Source organism: Odontesthes bonariensis, chromosome 22 (genome assembly GCF_027942865.1).
Source record: "Odontesthes bonariensis isolate fOdoBon6 chromosome 22, fOdoBon6.hap1, whole genome shotgun sequence".
NCBI lineage: Eukaryota > Metazoa > Chordata > Actinopteri > Atheriniformes > Atherinopsidae > Odontesthes > Odontesthes bonariensis.
This window is the reverse complement of record NC_134527.1, coordinates 2,594,076-2,614,175: the sequence shown is the minus strand read 5'-3', so window position 1 is coordinate 2,614,175 and position 20,100 is coordinate 2,594,076. Positions and strand designations below refer to the sequence as shown.

At 41.1% G+C, this 20,100-nt stretch overlaps 1 protein-coding gene and 1 long non-coding RNA gene across 2 annotated transcripts; both read left to right on the top strand.

Moving 5' to 3' along the window:
* Nucleotides 1–7,738: 7,738 nt before the first annotated feature.
* On the top strand, nt 7,739–17,198 carry LOC142373299 (uncharacterized). Its single transcript, XM_075456503.1, has 9 exons — nt 7,739–7,800; nt 9,751–9,823; nt 9,904–9,943; nt 10,350–10,428; nt 11,885–11,973; nt 12,079–12,225; nt 14,869–14,920; nt 15,028–15,128; nt 17,056–17,198. Exons 1-9 carry the CDS (start codon nt 7,739–7,741, stop codon nt 17,196–17,198), a joined length of 786 nt encoding a protein of 261 aa, XP_075312618.1.
* A 1,853-nt stretch (nt 17,199–19,051) lies between these two features.
* On the top strand, nt 19,052–19,477 carry LOC142373201 (uncharacterized). Its single transcript, XR_012768427.1, has 3 exons — nt 19,052–19,135; nt 19,216–19,301; nt 19,390–19,477. It is a non-coding gene; the product is annotated as an uncharacterized LOC142373201 (long non-coding RNA).
* Nucleotides 19,478–20,100: the final 623 nt, after the last annotated feature.

Sequence of the window (20,100 nt, the reverse complement as noted above, 5' to 3'; positions counted from 1 at the left end):
CTAAACTTATTAAATTAAGTGCATCCCATGGATATTAATGATGGACATTTTAGAATCAGAAAAGATTTTATTGCCAAGTAATTTTCACATCACTAGCAATTTGGCCTGGTCTGTTTGGTGCAATAAAACAAAAAATATAATAATAATAAAATAAAATAATAAAATGTAAAACAATAAAAATATAGGTACAAAGTATTATTTTCAGTGTATTTGAACAAGAAAAACACTGAATCGTCTTTAAATGAGTGTTTGTTAATAATGGTGATGTAATTAAATGAATGTCACTTTTAAACTTTTCATGATAAAACCATTTTATTGTAAATAAATGATAAACAAACAGAATTCAGGTAGAGAATAGAATAGAATAGAAGTATTTTATTCATCCCGGCCGGGAAATTACTTCACAGTTGCAGCATACAGACAAGTAAAAATATAAATATAAATATAAATAAATAAATATAATAAATTAAATAAATAATAAATTAATTAAATAAATATAAATATAAATATAAATATAGATAAAAATAAAAATAAGTTACAGCTTCAAATAAATCTAATTAGAATGAGTGCTTCCAGATCAGGGTGCAAGCATTAGAAAACTCCTCAGGAAGTGATAAGGAGAACCTGACCGATCTAAACCTAGACCCAGTGTTTATGATTGAATATGTGCCATATATGCCCTTCGGAGACAAGCCTATGGATGCCTCAACTTCATCGTTTGGATGAATTAATCTCAAAGAATAGAGGCAGATTCTTTCCAAAAATAAAAACTTTGGCTTGTCTTATATTCTAATTTCAGTATTTTGCTTTTTCCTTTTGATTTCCCAACCTGTTGACAGCATTTTATTTTGAAAGTCACGCTGTTTCACGCCCCCGCTGATCATCGGGACCTTGACGTTTCGGTCCGGTTCGGTCCGGTTTTGTTGTGTCTGTGGAGCTGGACCAGGGTTCCTGTGACGGAACAGAAACCAAAAACCACAGAAGAAGAGTTTTAATGCATGAGAATCACAACGCACCACAACAAACTGACAGGAACACCGTGACATAACTCAGAAACCGGAGCGCTCTCCATGAGAAACGAGACCGGAAGTGAGAGACATCTGCCTTCAAAATAAAGTTACATCCAGAAAGAAAACGTTGTAAAAAACGCTAGAAACAACTTTGAATTTATATTTACGAGTAAGAAGTCTTTAAAAACACGGTTGGTGTTAATCAGTGAGTTCCCCAACTGCCTGAAAGAACTGAGCTCGCATAGTGGCCGACAGGCATCTTTTATTTTGAAAACGGAGCAGCATCCCAGCTGGTTTTGACGGAGGCAGACTGAGGTCACATCACGTGTAAGTGTCTGTGGTTCTTGCGAGCGTGCGCGCCTGTGGCAATGAATAAAAGATGCAAAAAGCTGAGTGGTGACGGAGGAAAACGTGACCTGCCGGCTTACATCATCAATCAGCTGAGAGTCGCGTGCAGACCATTTAAAGCCAGATCCGAGTTATTCATCTTCAGTGCCAGATAAGAATGATGATGATCTTATTTATGCCTTCATGATCATTCGGGAGATTGGACTGAAGACAAGTTTCGGTGCAATCTGTTGGTTTCCTTAGCTAGGAAATTGTTTTTGAATTGGCTCTTGGATTATTTTGTAAATAATTATGATTACAATGAATTTAATTCCAATTGGCTTGAATTGGACTTTATTATTTAAGTGCGCTATATAAATAAAAATGAATTGAATTGAATTGAATTGAATTTATGGGTTAGCCTACACAGAAGAGACAATGGATGGGTGTAGTGGCCATTTGTCCATGAAAAAACAAATTAAACGTAAACCAAACCAAATCAAAAGGCCCCTGATGCATCATGGGAGATGTGGTTTAACGCAGGCAAAAGAAGATGAATGTCCAAGATGAATTCTTGCTTTTTCTGATGATTTATTTCAAAACAATAAAACGAACAAAGAAAACCTGCTGCTCTCTCTTTTTCCCTTGGTAAAAAAACCCATTGGCCCACCCAGGTGCATGCTGGGATTCCAGGTGCCCACTGTGACCCAATTACCAAAATATTCTAAACAAATAATTAACAAAGAATATTAGCAAAACAATCTAATCTAAATGAAGCACTGAAATTAATCTAAATAAAGTTACTCATAATTAGCTAATTCAATTTACAACCAGAACCAAAAAACAAAAACTAACTTTACAAATGGCTCCTACAGATGATAAAGGCTCATACTCACATGGATTGTTTACCTTTATACACTAAAGCATTTGAGCGTAGAAGTTCATTTTGACCTTGAGACCAAAGCTCTTTTACATTTCAAGGTTTTTCATCATTCCAAGTGAGCTGGATTTGGTCTGGATTCCTAACTCTCCAAATGTCACAGCTATTAAGATGCAAACATCTGTCCATGTGTTACCCTTTGCTGGTTTTTGTTGGAAGCACTTTACTGATGCAGCTCCAATATCCTCCAAGTATTAATTTAGCATTCCTGAAAGTAAACTATATCGCCAAAAGTATTGGCTTATCTACTTTTACACGCATGTGAACTGAAGTGACATCCCACTCTTAATCCAAAGGGTTTAATATGACATCACAGTCATATTAAGCAGTTGACGGAAGTCACAGTTGACTCCGAGGACAGAAAATGACCAACCATGCTGCTGGACTGCTGGTAAAATGATAATATTGATACTAATAATAATCAGAATCAGAATCAGAATTCGTTTTATTGCCATTGTTAGTGAACAGTGTTCACTGACTAGGAATTTGCTGCGGCGTAAGGTGCAAACATGTAGCATAGGATATAATGATAAAAATAAAGAATAAAAATATATGATATATAATATAATATAATATAATATAATATAATATAATATAATATAATATAATACAATATAATAATATTAATAATAAAGAAAATGTCTTTTTGTGGTAAAAAAAAAAAAATCCAGGAAGTGTGCATATAAAAGAAAACACATAAAGTGCAATAATAGTTTATTTTAGAACAGGTATAGCTTAAAACACTTTTTAGTGTGTGTGGTCAGTCGTTATATGCGGCCACCGAAGCTCCACTGCAGATTTTATGCAATAATGGATGCTCTTTCAGAACATTAGAGCACCAGAACATCATACAGTCCATGAATACAAACTAGCCAACATCATCATTTGAACATCAGACAACATTAGCACATTTCTTGGTGGTATGTCACAAAATCACTCATATTCTCTATTTATAGCTTCAATATGTCTAATGTCATAATGTTAAAATTATGTCCGCATCACTGTAAGGTAAAATAAAAATCTAAGGCAACATTAAAACATACTTTCCTACGCTGCATTACTTTATTTGTTAAGGAAATGCTAAGTACGGCTTGTCCAAAAACGGACACTTCCAATAAAATATTAGATCATAAAATATGATCATTTTCATGTCGTAATTTCACTAATTTCCCTGAGATCTCCACAAACAACACTTATGTCGTGGCTTAGCACAATAATAAAATGTGTGAATGCCATCAACTTACCGTGGTTAGTTTTGTTTGAGCGTTTTTTTTCCCGCCAGAAAAGGGAGAAAGTTTGCCGCGTTCCTGCTCTCTGCTGATTGGTCACAGGTCTACGACGACGTCAGCCGTAACGTGGGTGATCTTTGCTGATTGGCTGGGTGAAGACCACGTGTTTGGGAAGTGGAGAAGTGACCATAGACACTCTGGAATAAGCTCCCCGTCCAGCTGCGTCTTATTTCTGACCTGGGCTTCTTCAAATCTAGGTCACATCTAGCCATCTAGATGGCTTTAATACCCAGTAGCATGATGACACTTTTATCTTATTTTATCTTATTCGATTTTGTTGTATTTTATTGCTTTCACTGTTCTTTTATTTGTTTTTACTTATTCTTTTCATTATTTATTACCTGCTGTAAAGCACTTTGGTACACCGTTAGGATTCTCTGTAAAGAGCTGTATAAATAAAATACATTTACATTTGGAAAAAATGCCCCTCCAAAAATAAGTGAAAAAACAACAAATAAAATATGTTTTTGCTTGAAATAAGCAAAAAAATCTGCCAATGGAACTAGTGAAAATTGGCTTGTCAAGATTAGGACTTTTGAGTTAAAAGTGATCTTGAAATTAGCTTAAAAACCTCTTCAAATGACAATAAAAAGCTTGTTTCATGTGAAATATGACTCAAAACAAGATTCAAGGTGTCTTAAAACAAATCCCTATATCTGGCTGAAATAGTACATGTTGTGTCTTATATTATGTCTAATGAGATATTTTGACTAGATATCTTTCCAGTGCATTTGTTTCACACCAAACGGGGATCTTTCCCTTGTCCTAAACAGCTGATAGCTTCTTCGTGCGATTTCAATATATCTTGGAGCCCCGAAAGAAGTGAGAAGATCTGAGTTTCGTCTGAGTTTAAAAACTGTAAAAAGCAACAAACACTACACAAAATCGTGTAATTTCAACATTTCTCAGCCAGAAGAGCCAAACTCGTTACAGATGCTGAGGGACATGCAAAAATACGTGAGAAAAACCCAACAAATAAAATACATTTTTGCTTGAAATAAGCAAAAAAAATCTGCCAATGGAACTAGTGAAAATCGGCTTGTTTCATATGATATGTGACTCAAAACAAGATGTTTTCAAGACTTTTTCATTTAACAAGATATTCCAGATGTATTGTATTAAAACAAGTCCCTATATCTGGCTGAAATAGTGCTTGTTAGGCAGTTGTGTCTTATATTAAGTGTAATGAGATACTCAATGAGACATATATACTTGGTAAGATTTAGATTTTTTCCAGTGTACATTAAATGCTGAGCTGCTCTGCTCAGCAATGTGTTTTGGAGGTGGTTGCTGGGCAACAGTGCGCCTGCAGAAAGAAGCGCAGGTTACCTGTAAGCCGAGATGCTGACGACAGCTTGTTGGGCTGTGAGCTGATGTGACTGGTGTGAGTCTTCCTGCTGCCTCAGAGAAGCAGCAGAGACGGAGAAGCCGGCATCCTGAACAGGTAGGCAGCTTCCTGAACAGGTAGGCTGCGTCTTGAACAGGTAGGCTGCGTCCTGAACAGGTAGGCAGCTTCCTGAACAGGTAGGCTGCGTCCTGAACAGGTAGGCTGCGTCCTGAACAGGTAGACAGCTTCCTGAACAGGTAGGCTGCGTCCTGAACAGGTAGGCTGCGTCCTGAACAGGTAGGCAGCTTCCTGAACAGGTAGGCTGCGTCCTGAACAGGTAGGCTGCGTCCTGAACAGGTAGGCAGCTTCCTGAACAGGTAGGCTGCGTCCTGAACAGGTAGGCAGCGTTCTGAACAGGTAGGCTGCGTCCTGAACAGGTAGGCTGCGTCCTGAACAGGTAGGCTGCGTCCTGAACAGGTAGGCAGCATCCTGAACAGGTGGGCTGCGTCCTGAACAGGTAGGCTGCGTCCTGAACAGGTAGGCAGCTTCCTGAACAGGTAGGCAGCGTCCTGAACAGGTAGGCTGCGTCCTGAACAGGTGGGCTGCATCCTGAACAGGTGGGCTGCGTCCTGAACAGGTGGGCTGCGTCCTGAACAGGTGGGCTGCGTCCTGAACAGGTGGGCTGCGTCCTGAACAGGTGGGCTGCGTCCTGAACAGGTAGACTGCATCCTGAACAGGTGGGCTGCGTCCTGAACAGGTAGGCTGCGTCCTGAACAGGTAGGCTGCGTCCTGAACAGGTAGGCAGCTTCCTGAACAGGTAGGCTGCGTCCTGAACAGGTAGGCAGCTTCCTGAACAGGTAGGCTGCGTCCTGAACAGGTAGGCTGCGTCCTGAACAGGTAGGCTGCGTCCTGAACAGGTAAGCTGCGTCCTGAACAGGTAAGCTGCGTCCTGAACAGGTAGGCAGCGTCCTGAACAGGTAGGCTGCGTCCTGAACAGGTAGGCTGCATCCTGAACAGGTAGGCAGCGTCCTGAACAGGTAGGCTGCGTCCTGAACAGGTAGGCTGCATCCTGAACAGGTAGGCAGCGTCCTGAACAGGTAGGCTGCGTCCTGAACAGGTAGGCTGCGTCCTGAACAGGTAGACTGCATCCTGAACAGGTGGGCTGCGTCCTGAACAGGTAGGCTGCGTCCTGAACAGGTAGGCTGCGTCCTGAACAGGTAGGCAGCTTCCTGAACAGGTAGGCTGCGTCCTGAACAGGTAGGCAGCTTCCTGAACAGGTAGGCTGCGTCCTGAACAGGTAGGCTGCGTCCTGAACAGGTAGGCTGCGTCCTGAACAGGTAAGCTGCGTCCTGAACAGGTAAGCTGCGTCCTGAACAGGTAGGCAGCGTCCTGAGCAGGTAGGCTGCGTCCTGAGCAGGTAGGCTGCGTCCTGAGCAGGTAGGCTGCGTCCTGAACAGGTAGGCAGCGTCCTGAACAGGTAGGCTGCGTCCTGAACAGGTAGGCAGCATCCTGAACAGGTAGGCAGCGTCCTGAACAGGTAGGCAGCGTCCTGAACAGGTAGGCTGCGTCCTGAACAGGTAGGCAGCATCCTGAACAGGTAGGCTGCGTCCTGAGCAGGTAGGCTGCGTCCTGAACAGGTAGGCAGCGTCCTGAACAGGTAGGCTGCGTCCTGAACAGGTAGGCTGCGTCCTGAACAGGTAGGCAGCATCCTGAACAGGTAGGCTGCGTCCTGAGCAGGTAGACAGCATCCTGAGCAGGTAGGCAGCTTCCTGAACAGGTAGGCTGCGTCCTGAACAGGTGGGCTGCGTCCTGAACAGGTAGGCAGCGTCCTGAACAGGTAGACTGCGTCCTGAACAGGTAGGCAGCGTCCTGAACAGGTAGGCTGCGTCCTGAACAGGCTGCATCCTGAACAGGTAGGCAGCATCCTGAACAGGTGGGCTGCGTCCTGAACAGGTAGGCTGCGTCCTGAACAGGTAGGCTGCGTCCTGAACAGGTAGGCAGCTTCCTGAACAGGTAGGCAGCGTCCTGAACAGGTAGGCAGCATCCTGAACAGATAGGCTGCGTCCTGAACAGGTAGGCTGCGTCCTGAACAGGTAGGCTGCGTCCTGAACAGGTAGGCAGCGTCCTGAACAGGTAGGCAGCGTCCTGAACAGGTAGGCTGCGTCCTGAACAGGTAGGCTGCGTCCTGAACAGGTAGGCAGCGTCCTGAACAGGTAGGCTGCGTCCTGAACAGGTAGGCAGCGTCCTGAACAGGTAGGCTGCATCCTGAACAGGTAGGCAGCTTCCTGAACAGGTAGGCTGCGTCCTGAACAGGTAGGCAGCTTCCTGAACAGGTAGGCTGCTTCCTGAACAGGTGGGCTGCATCCTGAACAGGTGGGCTGCGTCCTGAACAGGTAGGCTGCGTCCTGAACAGGTAGGCAGCTTCCTGAACAGGTAGGCTGCATCCTGCTCATGTCCTTCTCATTCTTCAGCCAGCTGGGCGAAGGAATTTAAATTAATTTTGCAGCCTAGTGCCACCTGGAGGGGAAATGGGATCATACTTTTCAGGTCCACTCAGGGGTTGACGCATACACTGTGTCACTATTCAGTTAGATTAAAATAATGTTTGTGATATATGTGAATATGAAATATATAAGAGAGTAAACATTCTTTTCAAAACTGAGCAGAGTTGGATGAAAATCTCAGGACTGGTGCTAATTATTCACTTCTTTGCCTCGAAAGTTTCCTAAAAATGTGAAATTATCACAACATCCTCTGAAACTGTTAAAATCAAGAGAATCTGACTAAAATCTGACATTTATCAACGTTTTTGTGTGTGTGTGACTCAAGAGAAGCAGCAGATAAGATGGCTTTAGCCAGCGGTCACTGGCTGGAGAAAGAGATGAGGGGAGAAGCTCCGAGTCCCAGGTGAGTAACATGGTTTTCAACAGGTCCTCCAACCTAAATGATCATGTGTGGAGTTTTCTGATACAACAGGGTGTAGCAGGGGCTGCACGGTGGTGTCGTCAAGAGGGTTCTGGGTTCAAATCCCAGCTGGGGACTGGACTTCTGTGTGGAGTTTTTCCCATGTATGTGTGGGAATCAGCTTCCTCTCACTGTCCAAAAACATGCATGTTAGGATAAAATTTGAATGCTTCTTCCACTCCCTGCTGCAATGCTTTTATTTTATGTAAAGCACTTTGAGTTGTTTTGTCCATGAAATTGTCAGGGCGTGTGTGTTTTCTGTCTGTCTTTTGTGGGTTTTTAGTCTGTCTTTAAGTTCTATTTGTTTTTGGAGAAGGCTGCCGTTTACAACGGGCAGTCACAAGATGTCGCCAGGTGTCCGTTCCCGGAAGTCGGCGGAGGCCACAAGTCCACACACCTGTGGCTTGTTAGGAGGGCGTGGCCATGAGCCTCATAAGCGGTGCTCAGACTGCTCTCCGACGCCAGAGTGTTAACCAACATTGATTTCCCGCTGACCTCACGCCGAATCCCATCCGTGTTTCCTGTTCTAAGGAGTTCCCCGTGAGTCTGGTTGCCTGCACGGACCTTTCCTCGAGTGTTTCCCCTTCTACATCCCAGGAGGAGCCTGCCAGGAGTCGAGCCCGTGGAGGAGTTGTTTTACCCGGAAGTAAAGGGCTCGCTGTGGAATTATACCTCCCTCAGGATTCAGCCGCACGCAGCTCGCTCAGCTCTACCTCGGTCCACCCTCCGACGCCGCTCGCTCTACCCACTCTCAGTCCTGCCAGACTCACAAAGACAAGCCTGCAGTCCATTCCACTATCCCTGGCTTCAATAAACTATCATTGTATCTGATTGCGCTCCCTGGTTGTTTTCCTGCATGTGGGTACAGAAACTTAACCCCACCATGACAGAAATGTGCTACAAATAAACTTGATTTTGATTTTTTTTTTTTTTACAAAATAAAAGCCTGTGAGCAACAGACTTTTACAATAATAAAAAAAATAATAAAACCTACGTTAATGCGTGATAAAATATTTATCAGCGTTAAATAATTAACAAGTTGACGCGATAATAACGAGTTAACTCGTACAGCCCTAGTTAATTGGTGACTAAATTGTCCCTAAATGAGTGAATGGTTGCGTCTGTGTGGCCCTGTGATGGACTGGCAGCCTGTCCAGGTGCCTGCCTCTCGCCCAATGACAGCTGGGATAGGTGATGGATGGATGGAACATCGTGTAATATGTGGACAAAAAAAACAACAAACAAATATCTGAAAACTAGTTATTTTATAAAAAAAATATGTGTTATTTGACATTGCAAAAGGATTGGTTGGGTTTGTTGAAGCGAGGTAGTGTGAAGAGGCAGCTAGCATGTTTAGATTAGAAATAGAAAAATACTTTATTCATCCCACAGTGGGGGAAATTCAAATTAGTCAAGTAGTTTAGTTTGCTCCTGTGCATATAAACTGGGACATGTTAGTCCATTTAAATGGCAAAGCCAAGCTGTAACCATAGCTCAACTCAACTGTGAAGAGTGTATCACCTGCAGTCAGAGCACTCTCCAGACAAGCTAGCAGCTGCTCAAAACAATAACAAGACAAGAGCATAATGTTGACATTCAAAGCAACTTAGATATCCTAAACCTGTTCAAAAGAATGCTATGCTAATGCTATGACAGCTGAAGTTCACTAAAGAGAAGATTGTGAGCTTGTGTGATGTGGGAGGACATTCTCCCACATCATGCTAACTATGCTAACTAGCTTGGCTAGCTTGCAGATGCTACAAGTTTTATTGGTCAGAGTGTTATTTTATTGAGATTCCCAGTTGTAGCTATAGAAGCTGAAAAGGAGAAACATCAAACTGGAAAAAGATGTTTTATTGTGTTTGACCTCTCGCATGTTTTTGACTCTGATAGACATGGTCACGCGTTAGCCGTAGCGGGAAACGTGGCCTTTCTTTTTGGAGGAGCACGTATCATCAACCAAGAGGTGACTGTAATGTTCAACTTTAACACAACTAAAGGTTTGGTTCACATTTGTGAAAATCTGCCTCCTCTTTATCCATCCAGGACCGTCCTCTTTACTTCAGTGACTTCTACATGCTAACAGGTACACGCTAAATGCTAATGGTACCCCAAAAAAGTTGCTGGTTCTCAAGGTGTTTCTAAATGTGACTCAAATGTTTTATAAGTAGGAAATGCAATTACCCCAAAAGTTCCCGACTAAAAACAACAAAAGCTTGGTGTGATGTGTAAAAGAAGAAAATACTTGTGAAATCTTTACATTTTGAGCATTTTATGACTATTTTCATGGACTTTGGGATAACCAGCTGTTAATGTTTTTAATCTCATGGCCGCCAGGTTTTCACAGATTGATTGTTGCTCACAGAATCTTTATTGTTTTGATTTTTTAACTATTTTTGCTTTTGCATTTGAAGGGGCACTTTATCTGTTATGTGTCCATTAGCTCCTTGGTTATGACACAATGATTCCCAGGTTGTGGTTGTCAATTGCAGTTAGTCCTGATGATGCGGTGTGGGAGGAGATTCCTCAGAGTGGAGAAGTTCCATCTGCCAGAGAAGGACACGCACTTTGGTAAATCATGACATCAGTTAGAGGTATTCATTCTAATTAGTTTCACGTGAAGCTTCACTGTTTTTCTGCCCCAGAGAACCAAAGAAATCTGAGAGGTGGGGGTTGGGTTGTTCATTTCGGGTGGGATCTATTCAGTGGGGTCACATGGCTCTGAAAGGATCGGATTATTGGCTAAATTCCAATCAGACTGAGTTATTAAGTGCATGTAGACACCTTAATCTGACTAAGAACTGGATCGGATCGGATTCAGACCCCGAGATAACTGGGTTGAAAGTCACTCTAAACCTGCTTGTAGACGCTGAAGCACGTGGTGAATCAGACTTTGCGTTCTGCGCATGCTCCAGATGTTTTCCCGGGGTCGTGACCCAGAAGTCAAAGGAGACGATATTCCTGTTGTTGTCGCCGTCAGAAAGAAACAAACAACGCGATGGAGAATGCTCAGTTGGGCATCGAGTTTGTGCAACAAGCAGCTCATCACAGACCAAATGTAGAGGGACGTAGCTTCATCTGGCTCTGCGTTCTCCATCTTTCTCCAATGCCTGAGTTTGTTGTTGTTGTTGGTGGTGAAGAGGTCAACAGGAAGTGGCTCTATTAGCAACAGCTGGAATGGGTACAGCGCCACCTATCATACCGGGGTATGACATGGGCTGTGTTCGAAACTGCATACTACATACTTCCATGCTGCATACTCATCGATCAAACAGTATGCAGAGCGTTTACCCACAATGCATTTCCCTCCTGCCCGAGCCGAAATCAGCCGGCCTGAAGCTGATTTCCCTTAAGCTCTAAACTCTGTAAACTTTAGCAACATTTGAAACATTTTCAGGTGAGAAAGTAGTCGTTTAGATCCCCAACGTGTTGAAAACCTGACAAAATACCGGCTGTTTACAATTTTGTTCCCACGAATTCGGCGCTACTAAAGCTAACCGCAGTGAGCAACACACTTCTGGTTATTTTCACAAAATAAAATACCCGTTGCCTTTTATCATAGGGAAAGCCATTACCATACAATTGGTGCTTTTGTTTTGAAAACAGGAAGTGAAGCTACCCTCGTTGTAGCTAGCTTGAAACTGCCGTTTTGACAGGAAATGACGATCGGCGACGTCACGTTACGTTGCATCTTGGGTAGTTTGAGTATGAGTAGTAACCTCATGATGCACACCCAACATTTAGGAGAATCTAGTATGCATCCGGGAACTTCTCGCTGACTCAAACTCGCTTACCAACTCAAAAAGTTAGTAGGAGAAGTATGCAGTTTGGAACACAGCCACGCTTTGTGCCTCTGATCCGATTCATTCACCATCATATATCCAAGGAGAATTACCCTTGCTCAACTCATTCTTATTGTAATTTAGCCAATAATCTGATCCTTTCAGGGCCATGTGACCCCACTGACTGATAATGAACTAATCCAATCTTTATCGTGACTGCTTTACTGTTATTGGCTGTTTTTCAGTGTTGTGAAAGGGAGGCTGTATCTGTTTGGAGGAGCTTCCAGCCCCGACGCCGCTGAATGTCTGCCAGGAGTCTACAGCTTCGACATAGGTGAAAAAGTGACGTCTTTTTTAGGGAGATAACACCAAGACAACCTTTGTGCCTTCTCAAGGCCAAACTGCATGTGCCGTGATGATATTTTAAATCTTCCAACAGTGTCTCTGACCTGGGAATGCTTAGCAACCGGGGGCGTGGCCCTCAGAGCGCTGAGACACAGCTCTGTTGCCGTGGGAGACAACATCTACATGTACGGAGGCATTCTGAAGGGAAGTCCGACTGATGACCTCCTGGTCTTCAACACAGGTTGTGAAAAAACAGCGTTTTTCTCTCCTCCACTTCAATCAAAATCAGCTTACAAGGAGAAAAACAAGCATTCTGCCTTTTTATAGTTTTAGGCTGTGTTCGAAACCGCATACTGCATACTACATACTGCATACTGCATACTGCATACGACATACTGCATACTACATACTACATACTGCATACTACATATTACATACTACATACTGCATACTACATACTACATACTACATACTACATACTGCATACGACATACTGCATACTACATACTACATACTGCATACTGCATACTACATACTACATACTGCATACTACATACTGCATACTACATACTACATACTGCATACTACATACTACATACTGCATACTGCATACTACATACTGCATACTGCATACTGCATACGACATACTGCATACTACATACTACATACTGCATACTGCATACTGCATACGACATACTGCATGCTACATACTACATACTGCATACTGCATACTACATACTACATACTGCATACTACATACTGCATACTACATACTACATACTGCATACTGCATACTACATACTGCATACTACATACTACATACTGCATACTACATACTACATACTGCATACTACATACTACATACTACATACTACATACTGCATACTGCATACTGCATACTACATACTACATACTGCATACTGCATACTACATACTGCATACTACATACTACATACTGCATACTACATACTACATACTACGTACTACATACTACATACTACGTACTACGTACTACATACGACATACTACATACTACATACTACATACTACATACTGCATACTACGTACCACATACTGCATACTACATACTGCATACTACATACTACATACTACATACTGCATACTACATACTGCATACTACATACTACATACTACATACTGCATACTACGTACTACATACTGCATACTACGTACCACATACTGCATACTGCATACTACATACCGCATACTACATACTACATACTACATACTACGTACTACATACTGCATACTACATACTACATACTACATACTGCATACTACGTACCACATACTGCATACTGCATACTACATACTGCATACTACATACTACATACTACATACTACGTACTACATACTGCATACTACATACTACATACTACATACTACATACTGCATACTACGTACCACATACTGCATACTGCATACTACATACTGCATACTACATACTACATACTACATACTGCATACTACATACTACATACTACATACTGCATACTACATACTACATACTACATACTGCATACTACATACTACATACTGCATACTACATACTGCATACTACATACTGCATACTGCATACTACATACTACATACTGCATACTACATACCACATACTGCATACTGCATACTACATACTGGACTACATACTGCATACTACATACTACATACTACATACTGCATACTACGTACTACATACTGCATACTACGTACTACATACTACGTACTACATACTACATACTACGTACTACGTACTACATACTGCATACTACATACTACATACTACATACTACATACTACATACTCATCGATCAGACAGTATGCAAAGCGTTTACCCACAATGCATTTCGCTCCTGCCCGAGCTGAAATCAGCCGGCCTGAAGCTGATTTCTCTTAAAGGGATATGCCACCCCCAGGCCAAATTAAGTGTATCCCCGCATTCCCGATACATAAATAAGTGTGTGGGAGCGTTTTCCTGGCGACCCAGGCATTGTCCGAATCTCACAGCACTGACCACTGCTTGGTTGCGCGTAATACATACATGCTAGCGTCGCCAGCGTCGCCAATCGAAATATTTCGCCCAACGTGAATTAATTTACTTGATTTACCTTCTAATTACTGGCTGCTTCACGCTGGTTTGTTTGAGGAAAGTGGGGGTGGGGATTCCCAAAGATGTAGCGGGGAGTGTGCTTCGGCTGTGTTTTCCGCACTGGAAACTAGTTCCCAAACCGACATGAGCAAACCAAGCCTTCGGTGTAGATTTACACAGTCATTTGCTCGGGAATGCGGGGATACACTTAATTTGGCCTGGGGGTGGCATATCCCTTTAAGCTCTAAACTCTGTAAACTTTAGCAACATTTGAAACATTTTCAGGCGAGAAAGTAGTCGTTTAGATCCCCAACGTGTTGAAAACCTGACAAAATACCGGCTGTTTACAATTTTGTTCCCACAAATTTGGCGCTACTAAAGCTAGTCGCAGTGAGCAACGCACTTCCTGTTATTTTCACAAAATAAAATACCCGTTGCCTTTTATCATAGGGAAAGCCATTACCATACAATTGGTGCTTTTGTTTTGAAAACAGGAAGTGAACCTACCCTCGTTGTAGCTAGCTTGAAACTGCCGTTTTGACAGGAAATGACGATCGGCGACGTCACGTACGTTGCATCTTGGGTAGTTTGAGTATGAGTAGTAACCTCATGATGCATACCCAACATTTCGGAGAATCTAGTATGCATCCGGGAACTTCTCGCTTACTCAAACTCGCATACTAACTCAGAAAGTTAGTAGGAGTAGTGGGAGCAGTATGCGGTTTCGAACACAGCCGATGTTTTGGATGTTGACGTTGTCTTTTGCTTTTTTTTCAGTGTCTCTCACCTGGACTCCGGTGAAGACAAGTGGATCGCTGCCTCCTGCCCTGTGAGACACATTTATTCTGACTCAGTAATCTGACTTCAGTCGGGTATTGTTAAGATAATTTGGATTGGAAGGGGACAGTTTAGCATTTCTCCGTTTCTGTTGTAAAGGTGGGGTCAGGATTTTGCTCCGGCTGGTGATCAGGTGTTCATGTTTGGAGGTTACGGAGCAGGAGGAGACTTTTGCAAAGACCTCTACGTTCTTAATACAGGTAAACGCTGATTTATTTATCCTGCAAACAGTGAAACATAATAACTAAATAAAGTGAGTATAGTTAAGTTATTTAGTGTGAAAACATTTAACAAACCTGTCAAGATGCAGAAAATTTAGTTTCAGCAGATATCAAAGCTTTCTTTGAACATGAGCTTTGAGCTTCCACTAACCCCACACCTGCTCAGATTTACACCTGTTGAAGTTATATAAGATATATAACTTAAAATTAAATGTATTTTAAATAATTAGGGCTGGGCAACGATTAAAATGTTTAATCTAATTAATCACATGATTTCCCTGATTAATCACGATTAATCGCATTTGTACGCAGAATCCAAAAATGAATCCAAAAGTAGTGTATAGCTTTTAGCATTTAGCTTTATTTTAAATGTGCTGCCATATGAATGAAAGTGCCATAACATTTGTTGTGCAAACACACTTTTAACATCAGCATCTTTCTGTAGTTTTTATGTAGAAGCCTCGCTCCACTGTCTGTTTCCTTGAATGACTTGCTGCTATCAGTTGTGCGTTTTGCCTTTAAAGCTGCAGTCTGCAACTTTTTTTCAAGCATAATGCCTGGAACTGTCCGGGGATTCTGAAAGTAGTACATTAAATACCCCAATACAAAAAAAAATGAGTTCTCTAGGTCCCCTATATGTCCCGCTAGGTCCCTCCAAAGCCAGCAGGTTTGTTTACAAAATTGCAGACCGGACCGGTAAAAGGTAACCAATCAGGTTACGAGCTGGGCTCTGCTGCCTGTCAATCATCGATTGTGCACGCGCGATACAAGGTAGGCTCGTCCCCACGCTTATTTATCTAGACTATTGAACTTCATTACGGGCTAGTCTACTTACTGTGTCTTCCATGGTCGCAAATGACAGGTGAGTTGATGAATGAGGAGTCGTGTACGCGCATCTGGCGTGCACGTAGACGTGCACGAGTTCTCATGTGTTTTGATGGGGCGGGACAGGAAGTTGAATAACTTTTTATTTTTCGGTTAAAAAATAAGCATTTCTTGCATTTTGCGAATATGGAGGTCACCGTTTTCAACTTCAAGCGTTCTGATAGATCATGTAAACTCTTAAAATGCCAAAAAGTAGGACTTTATGTGTGACAACAACAAATCCTGCAGACTGCAGCTTTAAGTGATATTTTAGACTGGAACTACTACGCTGAGAAGACAATTCAACTTGGCAGTGTTTACAGATGACTTTGGTTCTGTCGACTCCGCCGTCTGGAAGAACTTTAACATGAAAATGGCCGAGTAAAAGTTACGTACCCTTCTCCATGTTTGGTGGATCCGCCGATTACTTTCTTTTCCTGTTCCACAGCAGACAGCAGCAGACTTTTACAAAATAAAAGCCTGTGAGCAGCAGACTTTTACAAGATAAAAGCCTGTGAGCAGCAGACTTTTACAAAATAAAAGCCTGTGAGCAACAGACTTTTACAAAATAAAAGCCTGTGAGCAACAGACTTTTACAATAATAAATAAATAATTAAACCTGCGTTACTGCGTGATAAAATATTTATCGACTTTAAATAATTAACGAGTTAACTCGCCCAGCCCCAGTTAATTGGTGACCCCGGTTCGAGTTCTGCATCGGATGGTCCTGTGCTGCATGTTGTTCCCCCGCTCTCTGCCAAAATGTAATTTTTTAAATATTTTTTTTAATTAAAAAATAAATTAATTTTTTTATAAATAAATAAAACCTGCGTTAATGCGCGATAAAATATTTATCGGCGTTAAACGATAAACGAGTTAACACGATAATAACGAGTTAACTCGCCCAGCCCTATAAATAATAAATTATGATGAAACATTGACTATCCGAAACATTTCACATCAGCTTCGACTCCAGATTTAAAAAAAACAACAAAAATGCAGAAAACTCTGAGCTCTGACCCCTTTCACTGATGTTTTTTAGAGGATCTGCTGTGGCAGAAGTGGGAGGTGAAAGGAGAATCGCCTGCGGCCTGCAGCGGACAAACGCTGACTGCACACCACGATAAGGTGCTCTCACGCTCCCTCAAAGAAAATCAACTTGTAATACACGGATTGTTACAATAATTCATCTGCAGAATCGTACAGAAAAGGATTTATTTTACTGTGTTATTATTATTAGAAGCAGCTGGATTAGATTTGGGGAAAAATGACGGTTTGGGTTAAAAACAGGACCTGAAGTGTCACGGTTACCATGTCAAAATATACACTTCAAGTTGTGTTTTAACACACACGGCCCACTAAAATAGTTAATGAGTAAAGTGTTCTGCATCAGTGGACATGACTCTGAGACGAGTCTTAGAGTCTAAGTTTCTGTTGATGAGTACGTGCACTGCAAAAAATGCCCCTCCAAAAATAATTAAAGAAAACAACAAATAAAAGACGTTTTTGCTTGAAATAATCAAAAAAATCTGCCAATTGAACTAGTGAAAATCAGCTTGTCAAGATTTCTTGAAATAAGATGTGATATTTGGGACTTTTGAGATAAAAGTGATCTTGAAATTAGCTTAAAAACCTCTTCAAATGTAAAAAAAAAAGCTTTGTTTCATATGATATGTGACTCAAAACAATTTGTTTTCAAGACTTTTTCATTTAACAAGATATTCCAGATGTATTGTATTAAAACAAGTCCCTATATCTGGCTGAAATTGTGCTTGTTAGGCAGTTGTGTCTTATATTATTAATTAGATATTTTGACTAGAAATGAGACAAATATACTTGGTAAGACTTTGTCTTTTTCCAGTGTGGGTTCTCTCCGGGTATTCTGGCTTCCTCCCGTCGTTCAAAAACATGCATGTTGGGTTGATTGGCGACTCTAAATTGGCCCTGTGATGGACTGGCGACCCATCCAGTGTATGACCTGTCCAGTCCCGGTTCAGCCTCCCCCCCCTCGTGAACCCAAACTGGATTAAGCGAGAATAGAAAATGGCAGGATGGATGTTCTGTGTCAACTTCTTTAAATTCTTCTCACTTCCTGCTTTTTCTTGCTATAATTACATAAACCACAAGAGGGCGCCAACACAAAGACTTACAATACGCCACTGACACATGCAACCTGTCTTTAGTTGATGATGGGGGGGGGGGGTTGATCAAGCAGAACTTTCCATTATTTCTTCTGTTGTCTATGGAAATTTTTCTGTGCCATCAGTGTTTGAATACGAATTTCTAATATTGAATTTTTACAGCATCAAAATCTGAGTTATGAATTTGAAAAACCAACAGTTTAAAAAAAAATCAATTTCTAAAAACAAAAATCAGTGTAAAAAATTTAAACTTAAAAAAATGCAATGGAAAAAAATTCAACTTAAAAAAATCCAGTGGAAAAAATTAAACATCTAAAAAAAATTCACTTTAAAAAAATTCAGTGGAAAAAAATTCAACTTAAAAAAATTCAACTTAAAAAAATTCAACTTAAAAAAATTCTGTTGAAAAAAATTCAACTTAAAACAAATTCAACTTAAAAAAAATCTGTGGAAAAAAATTCAATGGAAAAAGAACCAGACTCAACATCCATTTAATTTTTTTTCCACTGAATTTTTTGATGTTGAATTTTTTTTTCCACTGATTTTTGTTTTTAGAAATTTATGTTTTTTTACACTGTTTGTTTTTCAAATTCAAAACTCAGATTTTGATGCTGAAAAAATTCAATATTAGAAATTTGTATTCAAACTCTGATGGCACAGAAAAACTTCCATAGTTTTCCAAACTAATTTTGATCATCTGAAAGCAGAAGGCATTAATTATTTATTCAGTTTTATGCAGCTCGTCTGTAATTCTTTCAACTTTCATTTTGTGTACTCAAGCCTAAAAACACAATTTAACTAAACATTTCGTTAAATTAAAATCAACAGAACTATAACAAAAAAAAACAAAAAAACAATATCTAACAAGTGTTTTTGTGTCCATTTTAAATTCCTCACAGGACATTTATCTGTTTGGTGGCAGAAGCAGAAATGAGGACGGCACAGTGACATCATCCAATGAAATCCACAAACTCAGCATCGGTGAGTGAAAAGCTGCAGATGTGTTCATCGTTCTGCAGAAACAGAGAGAAGTGAGCTGAGTTCACTCTGTGTCTTCCCAGCCAAGATGAAGTGGAAGGTTCCTCTGTACGTCGGCATTCCTCCGGCCCGTCGCCATGGCCACACGGCCTTCATCCTGCACAGCCATGTCAGCGGCCCACTGAGTATTCAGTACCAAACGATTCATTTAGATTACTGCCAAATGTGAAATCTAACTCTGTTTGTTTGTCTCACAGCTGTATGTGTTTGGAGGCAGAAATGAAGAGCAAGACTTCAATGATCTGAAAGTGATGAAGCTCATAAACCCCTCTGAGAGACAACCGGGTACATCCTGCTGTCCTAAACTCTTAAAAGATACACATTTATTATCCTTTTTGGAGCATTAGTGGTGCTAAATCTATTGCTTTCTGAGCAATGCAACATTTTCAAATCCGAATCAAAACTGAGCCGGACAATATTTGGATTGAATATTTAATTAAATTAGGTTGAACTGGTTTACTTTCTGTTATGGCTGGGCAACTATTAACATATTTAATCTAATTAATCACATGATTTCCCTGATTAATCACGATTAATCGCATTTGTACGCAAAATCCAAAAATGAATTCAAAAGTAGCGTATAGCTTTTAGCATTTAGCTTTATTTTAAATGTGCTGCCATATGAATGAAAGTGCCATAACATTTGTTGTGCAAACACACTTTTAACATCAGCATCTTTCTGTAGTTTTTATGTAGAAGCCTCGCTCCACTGTCTGTTTCCTTGAATGACTTGCTGCTATCAGTTGTGTGTTTTGCCTTTAAGTGATATTTTAGACTGGAACTACTACGCTGAGAAGACAATTCAACTTGGCAGTGTTTACAGATGACTTTGGTTCTGTCGACTCCGCCGTCTGGAAGAACTTTAACATGAAAATGGCCGAGTAAAAGTTCCGTACCCTTCTCCATGT